Below are 19,438 nucleotides of genomic sequence, written 5' to 3'. Positions count from 1 at the left end.
AAGGTCACAGTATGACAGCTTTATTGCATACATGAAACGACAACATTTACATAGAAAATGATCTCTCTCGCTCGCACTCCCTCCCTCTCCGTATGCTCTCTTTCCACCTCCGCCACTCTCTCAATCTGTCACCCCCCCCCCTATCCTTCTCCTCTGTCCCCCTCACTCCCTTCCTCTCGCCTTCGTTGCTCTTCAGGCTGCGAGGAGCAGCGTCTTGGGCTTGGTGGCGGCGTGCAACTTGCTCTCACTGGAGAACACAGCGAAGCCACGACGTTGAGCCCGACTCTGGTGCATCTTGGGATGTGTAGTCCTCTTCTTTGTCATCGTCGTAATCTACAGTAATGTGGGGAGTCATAGTTAAACACGTTACATCCATTTCCAGTTCATGCTCTTTTAAAAAGTTGACATGTTCAATCTTCAGGGCTCGATTCAATCTGTAGCGCTGAAGATCTTCGCTGTAGGTCACTTCCGATTGAGCCCCGACATATGCAGCGTTTGCCGTGAATGCATCGCTTTTACATTTCTACCCCTCTGTAGCGCAGGTCTTCAGCACTACGGATTGAATCGAGCCCATATCTTTATCAAAGCGATCAGTCTTGAAGTTAATTAGCTATAATCTTACAGCTACTTTTTTGGGTGTGATTTATATAGATTTGTCTACAGCTGAAGCTAAAGGAGACACTTTGAACCAATGGCTTCTTGCAGTAGAAACCCTTTGAGACGTGTTGCTTTGAGTTTTTCCTGATCTATGTTATATTACTTGTGTGTGTGTGTGTTTCAGCCCGCTGTCACCCCCCTCCTCACCATCACTGTCCTCTTCGTCCTCGGAATCTCCCTCTGATTCTACCAGGGAGGCGTCCAATCGGTTGTCTCGCTTCGTTGTGACGTCGCCCCTGTGACAACATCACCATTAGAAACTGGGTGGTTCGAGCCCTGAATGCTGATTGGCTGACAGCCGTGGTATATCAGTGTACCACAGGTATTAAAAAACATGTATTTTTACTGTTCTAATTATGTTGGTAACCAGTTTATAATAGCAATAAGGCACTTCTGGGGTTTGTGGTACAGTGGGGCAAAAAAGTATTTAGTCAGCCACCAATTGTGCAAGTTCTCCCACTTAAAAAGATGAGAGAGGCCTGTAATTTTAATCACAGGTACACTTCAACTATGACAGACAAAGAGAAAAAAAATTGGAAGGAGGTTTTCACTCAAAATCTCATGATACATGGCCCCATTCATTCTTTCCTTTACACGGATCAGTCGTCCTGGTCCCTTTGCAGAAAGACAGACAGCCCCAAAGCATGATGTTTCCACCCCCATGCTTCACAGTAGGTATGGTGTTCTTTGGATTGCAACTCAGCATTCTTTGTCCTCCAAACACGACGAGTTGAGTTTTTACCAAAAAGTTATATTTTGGTTTCATCTGACCATATGACATTCTCCCAATCTTCTTCTGGATCATCCAAATGCTCTCTAGCAAACGTCAGACAGGCCTGCACATGTACTGGCTTATGCAGGGGGACACGTCTGGCACTGCAAGATTTGAGTCCCTGGTGGCGTAGTGTGTTACTGATGGTAGGCTTTGTTACTTTGGTCCCAGCTCTCTGCAGGTCATTCACTAGGTCCCCCCCCCCCGTGTGGTTCTGGGATTTTTGCTCATCGTTCTTGTGATCATTTTGACCCCACGGGGTGAGATCTTGCATGGAGCCCCAGATCGAGGGAGATTATCAGTGGTCTTGTATGTCTTCCATTTCCTAATAATTGCTCCCACAGTTGATTTCTTCAAACCAAGCTGCTTACCTATTCAGTCTTCTCAGCCTGGTGCAGGTCTACAATTTTGTTTCTGGTGTCCTTTGACAGCTCTTTGGTCTTGGCCATAGTGGAGTTTGGAGTGTGACTGTTTGAGGTTGTGGACAGGTGTCTTTTATACTGATAACAAGTTCAAACAGGTGCCATTAATACAGGTAACGAGTGGAGGACAGAGGAGCCTCTTAAAGAAGAAGTTACAGGTCTGTGAGAGCCAGAAATCTTGCTTGTTTTGTAGGTGACCAAATACTTATTTTCCACCATAATTTGCAAATAAATTCATTAAAAATCCTACAATGTGATTTTCTGGAATTCTTTTTCTCATTTTGTCTGTCATAGTTGAAATGTACGTATGATGAAAATTACAGGCCTCTCTCATCTTTTTAAGTGGGAGAACTTGCACAATTGGTGGCTGACTAAATACTTTTTTGCCCCACTGTATAGGGCCAATATACAACGACTAAGGGATGTATCCAGGCACTCCGCTTTGTGTCGGCATAAGAACAGCCCTTAGCCATGGTATATTGGCCATATACCACACCCCCTCGTGCTTTATTGCTCAATTAGACACCGACAGCCCATTATTCTTGTTATTCTGTGGCCTGGGGTTATCTAGTGATTAGCATCACCCCCTCAGCACAAATATGAAATGTAGTTTATTTGATAATTAAAAGGTGTCAGGCTGTTCTTGCCAGAAGGTTATTTCCACTGTGGTACTCATATGTCAGTAGCCTACAAGCACGGGATCAAATCCCAGTTCTATCGCTACTTCGGAAGAAACTCTCTTCTCTCTTCCCCGTTATTCTACACTGTCCTATATGTTAAACAAACAAAAAAACACACATAAAAGAAGGGATACCCCCCTCTTTTACAAAAACGACAAATACATATTATTCAACTGATATTGGTTTGGTGTAAAGTACATAAAGAAGTGAGGTGAGGGGCACATGAGTAATAGTTTTTGTCAGGTGCCCCCATAAAGAATTTCAGAGTTCTATTAAACTGCAAATCATTAAAACATCAGATCAGTATTCATTGACCTAGAGGAGTACTGACAGAAAGGTGTTGAGCCCACCTCTGCTTCCCGGAGCTGGGGAGCTGCTCCCACACCGTAAGGGCGCGACCCCCGGTGACCCAGCGGTGACCCCCACTGCCCGTGAGCCACGCCGCAAAGCAAAGGATTCTCGGAGCATCCGCCCAGGTCAGCGAGGCCAGGTACCTGCACTGAGGTAGAGAGAACACTGGGAGAGATGGAAGGAGAAAAGGGGAGAGAGAGAGAGAGAGAGAGAAGGAAAGAAGGAGAAAAGTAGATAGAAAAAGTTGATGAAAACCAAAACAGATTTAGGGAACAATGCATTCTATGAACAGCGTGGCTCTATAGGTTGGCAATTGTAACATAATAATCAGGGAAGAACCAGTTGTGTTAGCTTTACTCACAGTTCAAGGTGCTTTCCCCATTCGCCAAATCATAGCATGAGCCAATGAGGAGTCCCCCAGTCTGATGTACACAATCTGTTACTCCAGCGATGCTGCTGTGATTGGTTAGCCTGGACACGGTGCCTGTGGTGATTGGACAGAGGAACGGTAAACATCAGATAGTACACAGATCTGTAAGGTCTAGCACTGTACCATATTAAGCTGGCTCTTCTATATAGTGTGCGCATGCACACACACGCACACCACTTCGCACCTGTCCTCCAGTTGAGAATCCTAAGGTTGGCTCTGCCGTAGGCAACGAAGAGCCTGTCACCACGGGGACTGAGGGTCAGACGACCTTCCTGACTCCCGCAGCCCGTTACCGTTGCGTCCCAATGATGTAACAGCTGCAGGGGGTCGCGGTTGGTGCAGAGCCCCTCCCACACAGACACCCCACCCTCTGCTGAGCTGCTGAACACCAGGGGACCCTGGGACTGTGGAGGATAGATAGGGGGCAGTTGTCATGGAGACTGAATGCAGTGGCTGAATACAATGCATGGATACGGTGTGTGTGTGAGTGTGTGAGTGCATGTGTGTGTCTGTGCGTGCATGCCTGCGTGGTTTCGCATAATTTATGAACAAAGGTGGGGATGGTGCTTTCACTGCTTTGGCTTAAATGTGTTGAGCATATAACACTCCATAAATGTAAGTCTTAAAGGCCCAGGGCAGTCAAAAACGTGATTTTCTTGTGTTTTCTTTATATTTCCACAATATGATGTTGGAACAATACTGTGACATTGCCAAAATGATGATAATGCCCTTTTAGTGTAAGAGCTTTTTGAAAAGGCTGCCGAAAATGTCAGCCTGTTTTGGTGGGATGGCGTTTTGGCATGTCTGGTATCAAATTAGTTAATAGACCAATAAGAAAGACACTTCCAAACCTCTCTACCAATAACAGCTAGTTTTCAGTTTTCCCCTCCCCACTCAGACCACTCCCAGACAGAATTGGCTCTTTGCTAATTGAAAACAATCACAGTAAGGTACTTAATTGTTACCAAGAAATGATTTGATATTGAGACAAACCAGCTGCATTGGACATTTAAACTATGTATTAAAACAGCCCCCAAGGAACCTGTATACAGTGCCTTGCAAAAGTATTCATTCCCCTTGGCGTTTTTCTTATTTTGTTGCGTTACAACCTGTAATTTAAGTTGAATTTGGATTTCATGTAATGGACATACACAAAATAGTCCAAATTGGTGAAGTGAAAAAAAAAGAAAAGAAGTTTGTTTAAAAAAATAAATTCAAACAGAAAAGTGGTGCGTGCACATGATCTCAGTATATATACCTGTACACCTGTTCTGAAAGGCCCCAGAGTCTGCAACACCACTAAGCAAGTGGCACCACGAAGACAAAGAAGCACCACGAAGACCAAGAAGCACCACGAAGACCAAGAAGCACCACGAAGACCAAGAAGCACCACCACCACCAAACAAGAACTCTCCAAACAGGTCAAGGTAAAGTTGTGGAGAAGTACAGATCAGGGTTGGGTTATAAAAAAATATCAAAAACTTTCAACATCCCACGGGGCACCATTAAATCCATTATTAAAAAATGGAAAGAACATGGCACAACAACAATCCTGCCAAGAGAGGGCCACCCACCAAACCTCACGGACCAGGCAAGGAGGGCATTAATCAGATAGGCAACAAAGAGACCAAGGATAACCCTGAAGGAGCTGCAAAGCTCCACAGCGGAGATTGGAGTATCTGTCCATAGGACCAGTTGAGGCCGTACACTCCACAGAGCTGGGCTTTAAGGAAGAGTGGCCAGAAAAAAGCCCTTGCTTAAAGACAAAAGTAAGCAAAGATGTTTGGTGTTCGCCAAAAGGCATGTGGGAGACTCCCCAAATATATGGAAGAAGGTACCCTGGTCAGATGAGCCTAAAATTGAGCTTTTTGGCCAACAAGGAAAATGCAGGGACTGAGAAACTGATCAGAATTGAAGGAATGATGGATGGTGCTAAATACTAGGAAATTCTTGAGGGAAACCTGTTTAAGTCTTCCAGAGATTTGAGACTGGGACGGAGGTTCACCTTCCAGCAGGACAATGACCCTAAGCATACTGCTAAAGCAACACTCAAGTGGTTTAAGGGGAAACATTTAAATGTCTTGGAACGGCCTAGTCAAAGCCCAGACCTCAATCCAATTGAGAATCTGTGGAGATTGCTGTACACCAGCAGAACCCATCCAACTTGAAGGAGCTGGAGCAGTTTTGCATTGAAGAATGGGCAAAAATCCCAGTGGCTAGATGTGCCAAGCTTATAGAGACATACCCCAAGAGACTTGCAGCTGTAATTTCTGCAAAAGGTGGCTCTACAAAGTAAGGACTTTGGGGGGTGAATAGTTATGCACGCTCAAGTTCAGTTTTTGTGTATGTGTCTTATTTCCTGTTTGTTTCACAAGAAAAAATATTTTGCATCTTCAAAGTGGTAGGCATGTTGTGTAAATCAAATGATTACAAACCCCCAAAATATGTATTTTAATTCCAGGTTGTAAGGCAACAAAATAGGTAAAATTCCAAGGGGGTGAATACTTTCGCAAACCACTATAGTCCATTTCTGATCCTCTATCCTCGCAAATATAATGTATTTATTTTTGAAAGTAACGAGGAAAAGAGCACTTAATACTCTTTTGGACCTCTTTGGAATCTATATATATCTTAATTGATTTTGTATTTATTTCCACACTGCCTACAAGTGTGTAGCATATAAGGAGAACAAGATATTTGTTTCTGCCTCAACCAATTTGTTTGGCGTGACAACACCTAAGTTGGCTAAAACACACACATCTGTCAACGGTACGGAAATATTTGCTTTCATTTCAGCAAGGCCTTGATGAAAACAAGTTTTTGTTCATTAGGGCAGAAAACTAAAATTAGCATTTGTTATTGGACCAGTTTCAGTTCATTTTCTTCTGTTTGAACACAACCATAGTTACAGAAGCACTATAGCTTAAAGGTTAAAGGCCTAGAATGTGACACTATTGGCTCTTGATTATGGCAGCCACCTGTAGGGAGGTCACAGCCTCCTCATGGGCGTTGATTGATTGACAGTTGTCCATGGTTTGCCAGCTCCAGGCCTGTACTTTACCCCCATCTGCAGACAGAGAGAGGGAGAGGGTAAAGAGTGAGTGAGGGAGAGGGAGAGAGGTTGATAGAGAGAGAGGGGGGTGAAAGGAGAGATGGAGGGAGGGTGAGAGTATGGGAAAAGAGAGAGGGGAGGGATGGTAAAAGAGCAAGAGAGAGAGAGAGACAGGGAGAGAAAGAGAGGTTAAGTAGGCCTGACAGTTGCTGGCAGACATTACTGATGTCTTGCATAAATACCTGTGAGCTTGAGTCTCTTCACTTGTCTGCCTCTGTCAGTCTGACGACACTTATTGTCAACTGCAGGGTTAGGCAACCCTGGTCCTGGAGTGCTGCAGGCACTTCCATGTTTTTTATTTAACCGACATGGAAGACCAGGTGGGTTGAATTTAGGCAATCACTGAACTGATCAATTAGCTAGTTGGAACAAAATCCTTCAGTACCTGCGGCATCCCAGGAACAGGGTTGCCTACCCCTAATCCACTGAGTCTGTCATAGACAGTCACAGACACACAAACATATACGTACACCCCCCCCCCCCCTCACACACAGAAACTGCATCCACTCAAACCTGATCCTGTGATGATGTAGCCATCGCCTTCAGGCACAAAGCAGAGAGCAGTCACCGCGTTAAAGGTGTAGATGGACTTTACACACTGGCCTGGATGGAGAGAGGGGAACACTGATTTCTTTGTCCACAACACACACAGGGAATTACGTAGGCACACGCACACAGACGCACACAGGGCACTCACCCAGACAAAGCTGTAGGGCTCAGACTGTGTATGTACGAAGTGAACTAACCAGTGCTTAAAGCCCAGATCCTCACACAACAGTCCGCTGAACCACTCAGGATGAACCTCTCCTTGTCTCCCAGAGACAGTTCCCAGGCTAGAGAGAGAGAGAGAGAGAGAGAGAGAGAGAGAGAGAGAGAGATTGACAGTAGGGAGGAGAGGGGGGGGGGGGGGAAGAGACAAGGGGGCATTGAATGGAAGAAAAAGATATGGAGAGAATATATGGGGGAGGGAATTATAATCATTTTATTTGTTGTCATTGTACAGTTCATAGTCAGTATGCATATAATTATCGTCCATGTTGTTATTGATTTAATATGATGCGTTCCCGAGTTCTCGTCTTGGTAATGTAAGCCTGACTTATGCCAAAGTAGCTCATGGAATCAGAGAAAAAACCTGGAGAGCGTGAGATAGAGATACGGAGAGGGGGAGCGTGGGTGGAGAGACAGAAAGGGCAGAGAAGTTCAAGTAGTGGCACGATCCCTCCTTCAGTCAGAATGAGAGTAACCCAGAGTGTCTACTGCAGCTAGTTCTCTCTGTGGATTTGACCTGATGAACTAAAACTATAATTACACTGCCTGAAATATAAGTGTGTGTGTGTGTGTGCGTGTGTGTACATGTTTTACTATATTTGTGAGTACCAGCAGTCCTCACACGAATAGTAAACCGGTCCTCACTTGTATACAGGCTATTTTAGGCTTAGGGGTAGGGTTAGGAGTTTTTTTTTTTTTTTTTTTTACCTTTATTTAACTAGGCAAGTCAGTTAAGAACAAATTCTTATTTTCAATGACGGCCTAGGAACAGTGGGTTAACTGCCTGTTCAGGGGCAGAACGACAGATTTGTACCTTGTCAGCTCGGGGGTTTGAACTTGCAACCTTCCGGTTACTAGTCCAACGCTCTAACCACTAGGCTACGCTGCCGCCCCGGGTTAGGGTTAGGAGTTAGGGTTAGGATTAGTATAGTAAGACATACTGTAGGTGTGTGTGTGTGTCCGTCCATTCCCTACCGAGTCTCCTACAGTATTCAGGCGGAGGGGCAGATAGACAGGTGACTCCACCAGTGTGACCTCCCAGATTCCGCTGCTCGGTTGCCGTAGGAACGTGCCACACCTTTACTGTTGTGTCTCGACTGAGAGAGAGAAATACAGAGAGAGATGGAGAGAACAACGGAGAGAGATGAAATGAGTGTGAGAGACAGAAAGAGACAGCGAGAGACAGAGAGTGAGAGCAGACAAGCTTGAAGTAGATCAATAACACTCTGTTCATGCGAGAATGGCTCTCAGTGTAGGAGGAGAAAGTTAGCATATTAAGAGTTACAGAGAGAGGAGGAGGGAGAAAGAAAGAAATTAATTGAATTATTCACAGTTATGCGATCTATTATTAAATCGGAGAATGACTCACTTACCTGCCGGAGATCACCAGGTTGTCAACGGCAACCACACAGGTGACGATGTCACTGTGACCCTCCAGCGACCTCAAGCGAAACTTGGCTTTCTCCCATGATGCTTTGAGAGATGTAAACTCGGCATCTGAAAAAAAGGGACCCATCATAATCACCATGGACCCAGAACCCAAGTCTTACGTGAACTTCTTTACAAAGGGACAGATTCAGACTTGTACGCCTTTCTTATGCACTTCTCAGTAGTTGGTATTCAGATGTGTGTGCGTAACGGGCTTTGTGCAGGCGCGTAACGGGCTTTGTGCAGGCGCGTAACGGGCTTTGTGCAGGTGCGTAACGGGCTTTGTGCAGGCGCGTAACGGGCTTTGTGCAGGCGCGTAACGGGCTTTGTGCAGGCGCGTAACGGGCTTTGTGCAGGCGCGTAACGGGCTTTGTGCAGGCGCGTAACGGGCTTTGTGCAGGCACGTAACGGGCTTTGTGCAGGCGCGTAACGGGCTTTGTGCAGGCGCGTAACGGGCTTTGTGCAGGCGCGTAACGGGCTTTGTGCAGGTGCGTAACGGGCTTTGTGCAGGTGCGTAACGGGCTTTGTGCAGGTGCGTAGCGGTCTTTGTACAGGTGCGTAACCCTCATTAATAATTGCTTTAATGTTTTCTGCTATTTTACCAGGTAAGTTGACTGAGAACACGTTCTCATTTACAGCAACGACCTGGGGAATAGTTACAGGGGAGAGGAGGGGTATGAAAGAGCCAATTGTAAACTGGGGAGGATTAGGTGACCGTGATGGTTTGAGGGACAGATTGGGAATTTATCCAGGACACTCTTACAATAAGTGCCTTGGGATCTTTAATGACCATAGAGAGTCGGGGCACCCGTTTAACGTCCCATCCGAAAGAGGGTCCCCAATCACTGCCCTGTGGCATTGGAATATTTTTTACACCAGAGGAAAGAGTGCCTCCTATTGGCCCTCCAACACCATTTCCAGCAGCATCTGGTCTCCCATCCAGGGACTGACCAGGACCAACCTTGCTCAGCTTCAGAAGCAAGCCAGCAGTGGTATGCAGGGTGGTATGCTGCTGGCACTGTGATGAGAACAGTCCAGTCGTTGTGAACCGTGCGCCAGTCTCCAAGTTTAAACTGCTGCATGTACTGTATGTATGGTCTGCAGTCCATAATGATTCCAATAGGATACATGTCGCAAATGACTGCACAACTTGTAATACGTTAGCCCAATATGATCCACAATTACTAGAGATCCTCAGGAACAACCACACAAACGTGACAGAGGAAAGAAAGGTAAACTAACTGTGTAATGGAATGATGCAAAATGTAAGGAAACAAACACTAAAGTGACCGTTAAAAATATGTGTGTGTATAACTGACAGTGGCTACCGATAGTGGCTAATATTTAACATGATACAAATTGTAAAACACATAGGGGAAAAAAGTAGATATAATTCAAACACTCTAGAAAATCAGAAATCAACTCTAGGTTTGGTGCTATACTCTCATTTGCGGATGGCTACAGAAGCCTATAGCTTAGGTCTCCAAACGTTATTCTAGCAAAGTTATAAGGCCTTCATTTTATAAACGTCACTGTGGGAAAGTTGATATGTCGATATGCTTTAGTTTGCTGCCATATGACTGGTTTCACATGTCTCCAGCGATCATCAGTTCAAATAGATCTGAAACAATTGTCATTAATATTTACAACCCCCTTATCTAAGCGGCTTACTTTACCTGGATCTTAACAACAGCTCTTATCAATTTGTAAATTACAGTGCACGGAGAACGCTGACATTTCAAACGGAAAAAAGAACAAAGATGCTATTCCACTTGGAACCGACAGGTTGCTCGACCTTATTCATCGTTACATCGCGCATAAAGGGGATGGCATTATGAGGGAATGAAGTCAAAACTGATCTAGGATCTGTTTTGCCTTTAAGATCATAAAGAATAAGACAGGGAGGGACCAGGGCAAGTATCCACAAAGCGTCTCAGAGTAGGTGCAGATCTAGAATCTGTCTATACAATCTTATTCAGTATGACCTAAAAGGCTAAACTAATACTAGATCAGCGCCCCTATTCTGAGACACTTGGTGAATACAGGCCCGGGCCTCCGGCCTGATCATGGACATTGTGAGAGACTATAATAGCCATGGTTGACTCAACACTTCTCTAACCTTAGTTGATCAATAACTACTGTACACGTATTTGTCAGCTCTAGAGCATGAAACTAATTCTGTTTCTAGGAAACAAACAGTACAAACAGATCAGGCTTGTGTTCAGTAGGCACGAAGCTGAAGAAAACCGTCTGAAACAGGTAGGTACGATCTGAACTCATGAAATGGTAGTTTTGGTTTGTCGTTCTGAAGCGTTTTGCTACAGTGTGCCAACAGTGGCCCCTAATCAACACAACCCAGGTGGGAAGGACAGATCGAAACGTTAACTATTTGTAATATAATTTCTGGGAGCCTACCGAGCCGTTTCCATATTCTCTTTCCTTCAATCACAGTACATTCGTGAGATACCAATGAGTATGAGAATGTGTCTACATAATCTAACAAACCCTAGTTTAAAGATAACCCCACCTTCCTGGTTTTCCTTGGGGCTTGTGTCGGTCACAGCTAGACAGGGCTCTGACTGCTCTTCCCTTGCTCCTGTCTCTCTCCGTCCTCCTGTCTCCTCCTTTCTTCCTGTCTCTCCCCTTGTTACCGTCTCCTTCTGACTGCCTGTCTTCTTCTGTCGGCCTGTCGGCTCTGCTTCTCCCTTGGGGATCTTGGTAGCAGAGGGGCTGTGTGATGGAAGAGCCTCAGAGGTGGCTTCACTGTGCCCGAGCAACAACAAAAAAAACACACCAAACGCCAAGAGTGAATTGACAGTGCAGTCACATTCAGGAAAACGTTATGTGGACAGACATACAGAACAGTGCATAGGCTAAGCCATAGACACACAAGCAAGCTTACAAATAATGATAATCCTTTATTACATTTCTATAGCACTTCAGTACAAGTATAATCTCAAAGTGCATAAATATACAGTTGTCGCCATGGCGTGGAAAAACAGATTGATGTTGTCGTTGTGTCTTTGATTAACAGATTATCACTATCATTTTCATTATCGTGTCTTTAAACTACTTAGCGATAATGACATTTCCCCTGGTATTCCCTTGATATTTCAAAGCCCTGGGAGAGTGTGCCCAGTCGTAACTCTGTGGAAGGAATCCCTAAGTGATGGCTACGCGGCGTTCTATCCCATCTACTACTCCAATACATTAGGATGCCTTGAAAGAATGACTGACTTTGACCTCTGTCGGCTAGACTCAAGCCAGATCAAAGCATCAAAGTGAATGTTACAGCTTGTGAACAGGGATGTTAATCTCCCCTATCTCCCTCTAGCTCTCCCTCTAGCTCTCCCTCCCTCTCTCTCTCTCTCTCTTTCCTTACACTTGTCTTTTCATCTTCTCATGTTTTCCTCCTCCCACAATCCCCGGAGTTTGCTGGGGGCCAGAAAGCTGCAGCAGAAGTTCAGCCAATCTGGTGCGGAGCTCCGCCTTCCTGGAGATCTGAAGATAGTGGGGGTGGGGGTGGGGGGGTGGGGGGGGGTTGGGTTTAGATTTGTTTGAGCCCATAATTTAGGTTAATAATAACATGCATGACCGTAGAAATCTCCCTGGGTACGTCTCAATAGTCCAACGTCGCTCCTCCTTCATCTATACTGATCTGAGAAGAGATGGACTGATAAAAGACAGTGAGTAGACATCCGTCCATTATAGTACTGTCACCGATCCTATGTTTCCAGATCAGAGCAGATGAAGGAAAGGAGACAAAACGACCACTGTAGACTATTGATATATTTTGTCCTAGAAACAATTAATTGAAATACTGTAGAATTCCATTCATTCCTATGGAGGTCTACTGCTAGGGAGTGCCAATATGGCCGACCGGTGGGTTCAAATCCTCTCACAGCATCAGCAATCCAAGGTTTATAAACAAACCCCCCCCCCCCCCCCCCCCTACAGTTTACAAGGTGATTCAGATTGCCAAAACCCCAATGACACCAAATCAAGATTAGAAAGGCATGATACATCTCGACACAAGAGAAGGGTATCATTGTTATGCTTACATTTGATGTGTTCAATTAGTGCCAGTGTAGATGAGGTTGATCTAAAACTCGGCCAAAACCCAATGAGAACGCAAGTTGTTTACCACTAGATTTCTAAAGATTGTGATCTAGCGAGCCTATTCTCTATCTCACATGGGTGAAATTATTTAATGATCAGCTGTTCAGTCTTGGTGTGCTCCAGCTAGGTTGGCCTCAATTGAACTCACTCACGACCGAGACTGTAATAATATCAAACGTAACCTGCAAGATTGTATTGGAGGATTAAGGTGCTACATCAAGATCTCTCTTGGGAGCGAGTAGTCATATCCGGGAGTATTAGTACCAAGGGAAATCTATTCAGGATTGTGGAATAAGCACCGGTGCGCTCATGACACGACTGATATTAAAACTATGGCTGAAGATGAGAAGTGAAAGTCGTGTTCTGTACCTTAACTCTTTCTTCTGGAGTGAGAGATTGAGAAATGTTGATCTCCAGATTCTCAATCTGTCTCAGTTTCTTCTGGAGCTTTCTCACCTCCCCCATCTGAAACCCTTATTCTACAAGCACTAACAACTGTTCCGGATTAGTATGTCTACAATGTTTCACTAGGCTTGTGGGTCATGCAACATTCATGTTTAAGTGTTTCTACCGTGTTTCACTAGTTTGTTGTCCTTTCTCTGTCCAGTCAATCGTTTCCATAGACGTGTCTCATCGCTGATGACAACAATGGTGGATAGCCTGTGTGAGCGTGTTTGAGGGGATACATTTGAGCAAGGATCTGCGCAAATTCGCTAATCTTCATCACATAATGAGCAGCAGTTTTTCCTGGGAGATGATCTATGTAGATCAGTGATCCTGCGCAGTCGGACTGCAATGTAGTAGATCTCAAACAAGCACGGGCGCTTTATTAACTTCTTCTCTGGTCTCCCGGACGGTTGCCGACATTGCTCTGGTTTACAGTGACACTAGGTGGAATGGAGAGGAACTTAATTTACAAAAATCCAAATACCAAGGCAGCGTTTCATTTTTATTACATGTGCTGAATCATTTCGACCACCGTTCACTTCTCCCCTATAGTGACTTGATTTGATAAGATTTAATTTGGTGTTATAACTGAATAATTATTTATATTCAGTGTATGAGAATAGGACTTGGTCTTCAATAATTCCGTTTGTGAGATAAAACATTTAAATAGCAATTTAATTCAATAACAAATAAGTGCTCAACCATTACGCCAATATGCACCATTTGTTATAATTAGTTGTAATAACATCCATAGTAAACATTATGTATATGTCTAGTCTGTGTATAGTGCCTATAAAAGTCTACACCCCCCTTTGGATTTCTTCACATTTTATTGTGTTACAAAGTAGGATTCAAATAGATTTAGACTAATTATCCTCTTTGGCAACTATCTACATGAAATACTCTATAATGTCAAAGTGGAAGAAAAATAAAACACTACTATACCTTGATTAGATAAGTATATACCCCTCAGTCAATAGATTTTAGAAACACCTTTGGCAGTGATTACAGCTGTGAGTCTTCCTGGGTAAGTCTCATAAGAGCTTTGTATACCTGTATTGTGCCCATTTGCCCATTATTCTTTTCAAAATTCTTCAAGCTTTGTCAAGGTGTCGGGGATTATAGCTAGACAGCAATTTTCAAGTCTTGCCAAACAGATTTAAGTCAAAACTGTAACTTGGCCACTCAGGAACATTCACGGTCTTCTTGGTAAGCAACTCTAGTGTAGATTTGGCTTTGTGTTGTTGGTTAATGTCCTGTTGAAAGGTGAATTCCTTTCCCAGTCTGGTGTAAAGCAGACTGAAGCAGGTTTGTCTCTAGGAGTTTGCCTGTGTTGAGCTCCATCACATTTATTTTCATCCTGAAAAACTCTGCAGTCTTTGTCGATGTCAAGCGTACACATACCATGATGCAGCCACCACCATGCTTGAAAATAAGGAGGGAGTTACTGAGTGATGTGTTGTGTTGCCAAACCCTTCCCTAACCCGGACAACGCTGGGCCAATTGTGCGCTACCCTATGGGACTCCCGGTCACTGCCGGTTGTGAAACAGGCTGGGATCGAACCCGGGTCTGCAGTAGCCCCAAATGTTACTTCAAAACTAATTTAGGATTGCCTAAAGGAAGGGGATAAACACTTATGTGACAACTATAGTTTAGTTAAACATTTTCTATTCATTTGTACAAATGTGTAGAATTTCCTTTTCCCTTTGACATTATGGAGTATGTTGTGTAGATCAATGGCAAAAATGTACAATTAAATATAATTCAATTCCACTTTGTAATGCCCCCCCCAAAAGTTCAAGGGGGTACAGACTTTCTATAGGCATTGTATGTGTGAAAGCATTTTTGAAAACAGGTGGAGGTATTGCTTTCCATTCGACATCTTGTCTCTTCTATGTTCTGCTGTGCGTTTTCCAGCACTATCAACGTTTTGTCATTTTTCCAAGGCTAATGCCTAGCCTGTCCCTAGCCCACAATATGTCATAGGCATAGTCTGCACGTGGCTCCATCTATCAGACAGAGAAAGAAAATATCAAGAAGAGTGTATATGCACAACTTTATTTGTGTATCTGTATGATTATTACAAGATCATTTGGGTCTTTTATGGTGTTCAATCATGGAAACGGGTCAGCTAGGTCTACAGTACCAGTAAATATAGTAGGCCTAGTCATAGAAGTTATTCTTATGTTGTTGCCACTGTTGTTGCAGAAGTTCTGCAGAGTCCTGTGCAATGAGAGCATACCAAGTGTTACAGCAGAGTTTGAAGTAAGGCAGGTGCAACCATCAGCCCCAACTACAGCAAAAACCGAAGAGTGAGGGTGCTTGCCCCCGATTGCCTACAGAGAAGATAGAGGGGAGAGAGAGAGCAAGAGAAGGAACTGAATTTCTACACTCTTAGAAAAGGGGCTACCTAAAACCATAAAAGCTTCCTCTGCTGTCCCTGTATGATAACCCTTTTGACTGTATGTAGATCAGATGTAGAACCGATGTAGAACCCAACTTACCCAACTAACCATCGTATAAACTTTTAAGAACCCTTTGGTGATAAGATACTACCTAGAACCAAAAAGGGTTCTCTTGGACAGCCGAAGAACCCTTTATGGGTCGTTCTTGAATTGCGGTGGCATGTACATCCACAAAAAAAAAACACTTCAAAATTACAAATAGTTACCCATCATACATGAACTGTTTATCAGTCATAAAACATACTGCAAGTGCTTTATACTGCAAAACGTTATGTTTTGGCATTGTTTAAAGTACTTAGGCCAAGCAAATAGGCTTGTATCAGTAGTGACCCAGTACAACTGTAGTGACATGTTTTGGGGGGATTTAAAGCTATCAATCTATGTATTATTTTTGAATTCTATAAAGTAAACAAAAGTATTACACATCTTGTATAGCTCAATAAAAACAAAACAGGCTATTAAAATAACTATTATTTTTTACAAATATAATGTGTGTCCCTAAGTTTTATCCTATTGGTGTAACAACCTTGAAAATCACTCATTACAAAGATATACAAGGACCTTCCATTCCCTCCAGTTGCAAACCATTGCACTGGGAAGGTCTATATTAAAAACAATTATTAGTTAATCACACCCTTTTAGTGTCTCATACATTTGAGGATTCCATTGATCATTTGGTGTGTCTAAAGAGTGTAATTTGTGTTACACCTTTTAAAGGTAGGGAAAATACAAAATTATGAAACAAAAACAGTTTAGTAAATTATTTTTAAAAGGCTTAATGGCCTTAGATTCGAGCACCTGTGTCCTCCATTTAAGAAAATCCTCAATTACCAAAATGTTGTCATTGGAGTTACCATCATTGGTGTAACTACTCCTGCTGGTGACACGATGTTATCATAATAGTAAAACATTATTAAAAGGCATTAAGCTACCATATTAGTTCACTTAGAATGGGAAGATGTACCCAATACATTTAAAAAGAAAAAAAAGAAGAAAAAAAGAAAAAAAAAGAAGAAAAAAAAAGAGAAAAATGAAGTACATTTTTTCCAAAAGGCCAAGCCCAAATGCCACTGCATTTCAAGAACAACCCTTATTGCAGGTAGGCCTATAGACACATTAGCTCAATCAATTTGTAAAAAACAATCAAACAAGGGAATACCCTGTCTGGCATTTTGGTTCCATTCACCTGAAAGACAAAGGAAATAGGACCATTTTAGACATTTCACAACAATTTAGGCTGTTGCTTAAACGTTAACAATACCTGGAAACAAATCATCACATGTAAGTGCTATTGATGATATGTATACAACTTCAGACCTCTACATTGCTGAACTCTACAATCCATATGGCTAATCTCTACTTAATTCTTTACTAATACTGATATTTTGGTTCTTACCTTGACCTCTGTGGTTGAAGGATGCCTCACCTTGGCCTCTGTGAACACAGACAGCACCAGCAGGATGAAGACAGCACAGACCAGAGCTTCGTTAATGTTGAAGAGGGTTGAGTCTCTGAACAGCAAAAGTGTATCTGTGTTTATTTCAGCTAGAAGAGGAAGGGTCTGAAAGGGGTGTGTGCACCATGACTGCATGGGCACAAGTACAGAGATCTGTTTTACAGTCATGAGCAGTATAAATTAACTTTAATAGGGCCTACAAATATTTTTTTTGATATTTGGCACTAGTGGGTATTTTTGTATTCTTCATTTTTTTCCATATATGCCAATAGTCTATTTAATGTATTGTATTGCATTGTATTGTTATGTTTTGTATAGCATGCACGGTATGTGTTCTGATGTAGGGCTAGGTGTGTGACAACTTTTGAAACAACAGTAGACAAGTGTTTGTGTACATCATTCCATTTATATCAATGTTTTGTCGATGGATGATCACAATGTCATACTTTGAATAACAATGTATCACTTTGGCTGGTTCTTCACGGTGTGAAGGAGGGTGTATTTAATTCTGGAACCAGCAACGAGCCAATGAAATGTCACGATCCACGTTACCAATGGCAACGAACTCCAAACAATCCTCTAGATGTAAAAGAAGAGCAAGCACAATATTCCAACCTACAGAATCTAGAGTCATTCACTTGTAAGTCATTCATAAATTCCTAGCATGACAAATAATAGTTGATTTCGTTTATTAAGCCTATTAACTGAACCAAGTGTACACTTTCAGGACATTTATTTTGCGTTTTTAGCTGCTATGTGCTTGCATGTCAACCATGTCAATGTCAGCCAGGAGGTGTTTGAATATTAAATGACGAGACAGAGGCATTGATGCGAGTAACCAGTCTTGTTCAGTACAAGGTGCGTATAAATATCGTTTTTTTTGTTACGGTTTAGGGTTTGTTGAATCACAAAATTACCTCTACACTAGTCTGCTAGCCATTTGTGCATCCAATCGACCCCAAGTGTTTTATGAACGTAAGGAGATGAGCTCACCACTTTCAATGTTGAGGAAAAACCGACGTGTGCCTCTTCCCGGGCCCATGAACCAGCAAGGGTATGTTCAAGAGAAACCAAAGTGGATCGTTTCCTAGACAATAAGTATTGAAATTAGATGGATTTCCATGTTCATTTGCATTACTGATGATTGCAAATTTTTTCTCAAATAGGAGAAGAGTGCCTTTCAAGGAGAATCCATTTTCAGGTATGGGATTAAGGTCTTTCAAAGACGATATTTTTCTTGAGCAGTTGGCCAGGAGGCAGAACATAATTACAAATAATTTGTAGGATGCAAATTGACCACAAGAAGATATAATATTTGACTAAATCATAAGAATTTCAAACCTTGCTTAGGTTGGTATACGATCACATACTGTATCTCTCTATTGTGCATGGGAATACTTTGGAACAGATTTCCAAAATTAAAATAACTTGGAGCTGATTTGCTGGTGTATTTACAGTCTTTTACAAATAACAATAAAACATTTAAATATAAATATAATTTTAGTATTCTTTTTTGCTCATAAAACTTGAATGGTCAAATAAAATCACCCACGCGGGCCGTCAGTTGGGGAACCATGCTATAGTCTAACTATGAGATATCCAATTATTTGAAACATATACTGCCTCTGAATACAGCTCTTTAAAAACCTGGGGTCATTCTGGTTGTGTTCTTGTCTTTCCTTTCCTTTAGAATATGGAGCTACTCTGCTGAATGATGTATCTGCTTTGAATCACCCTGCGCCTCAGGCTCAAGCCACTGATAGTGCCTGTCCTTCCAAATCAAATGGCAAACAAAGGAAAAGCAACAGTTGTTGTATGTTTGTTTGATGTCCTTACAACTCGCCCTGTGCTGAAATATTCACAACCACAACCAACGTCACGTCACATTTCGACAACACTGGAAATCTCATGCATGGTTGTTAGATCAGTATGTGGTGTGCATTGACCACAAAATAATGTGTCTGATTTTCCTAATACAGCACTGTGGTCACAAACGTGGGTTTCTAAAAAGCCAGTTTGGGTTTCTGATAATGTACAGTAACATTGAAACAGAGTGTTCTCAGAATCAGTAAAAAAATGTATGCGTCATTGTACCTTAAGACACTTTGGGGGGAAAAACGTCTGCCGAGTGTCATACAGTAGCCTTTATTATACAGGTATTACACTTCCTGATCTAGTGAACTCTGATTGAACCCTACAGGTGCACCCCCTAGTGATTTGGAGCTGATGTCCTCTATGGTGCAGAGGCTGACCCTGCTGGAGACCAAGGTGAAGACCCAAGCCCTGGACATTGATCACAAGGTGAGCCAAGTACCGCACACGTTCAGACA

General features: G+C 42.8%; 2 protein-coding genes and 1 long non-coding RNA gene across 6 annotated transcripts in view; 1 reads left to right on the top strand and 2 right to left on the bottom strand.

Moving 5' to 3' along the window:
• Nucleotides 1-4: 4 nt before the first annotated feature.
• On the bottom strand, nt 5-13,431 carry si:ch211-154o6.3 (F-box/WD repeat-containing protein 7). Of its 2 annotated transcripts, none has more exons than XM_031786557.1 (13): nt 13,109-13,431; nt 12,003-12,121; nt 11,148-11,383; nt 8,566-8,689; nt 8,168-8,289; nt 7,171-7,257; nt 6,938-7,027; nt 6,291-6,379; nt 3,497-3,716; nt 3,244-3,366; nt 2,882-3,047; nt 805-893; nt 5-333 (listed from the first exon to the last, which is right to left on the bottom strand). In XM_031786557.1, the coding sequence occupies exons 1-13, from the start codon at nt 13,202-13,204 to the stop codon at nt 245-247; spliced, it is 1,650 nt and encodes a 549-aa protein (XP_031642417.1). In that variant the 5' UTR covers nt 13,205-13,431; the 3' UTR covers nt 5-244. The 2 variants fall into 2 exon arrangements, with proteins under 2 accessions (XP_031642417.1, XP_031642418.1); XM_031786558.1 differs by having other exon boundaries at nt 13,311-13,415.
• ubxn11 (UBX domain protein 11) overlaps nt 10,802-19,438 on the top strand; it is a 25,528-nt gene continuing 16,891 nt past the window's right edge. The window contains exons 1-6 of one of the 3 annotated variants that reach the window (XM_020498331.2): nt 10,802-10,879; nt 17,601-17,748; nt 18,003-18,162; nt 18,275-18,309; nt 18,799-18,921; nt 19,309-19,409. In XM_020498331.2, the coding sequence (XP_020353920.1) occupies nt 17,637-17,748; nt 18,003-18,162; nt 18,275-18,309; nt 18,799-18,921; nt 19,309-19,409 (531 nt within the window). In that variant the 5' untranslated portion in view covers nt 10,802-10,879; nt 17,601-17,636. Of the gene's footprint in view, nt 10,880-17,134; nt 18,163-18,274; nt 18,310-18,798; nt 18,922-19,308; nt 19,410-19,438 lie in introns of those variants that run through there. The other 2 variants (XM_020498333.2, XM_020498332.2) reach the window with 2 other exon arrangements.
• On the bottom strand, nt 15,236-17,161 carry LOC116353094 (uncharacterized). Its single transcript, XR_004202459.1, has 3 exons — nt 17,049-17,161; nt 16,812-16,838; nt 15,236-15,523 (listed from the first exon to the last, which is right to left on the bottom strand). It is a non-coding gene; the product is annotated as an uncharacterized LOC116353094 (long non-coding RNA).

Source organism: Oncorhynchus kisutch, linkage group LG13 (assembly GCF_002021735.2).
Source record: "Oncorhynchus kisutch isolate 150728-3 linkage group LG13, Okis_V2, whole genome shotgun sequence".
Lineage (NCBI taxonomy): Eukaryota > Metazoa > Chordata > Actinopteri > Salmoniformes > Salmonidae > Oncorhynchus > Oncorhynchus kisutch.
This window is presented reverse-complemented; position numbering and strand designations above follow the sequence as displayed.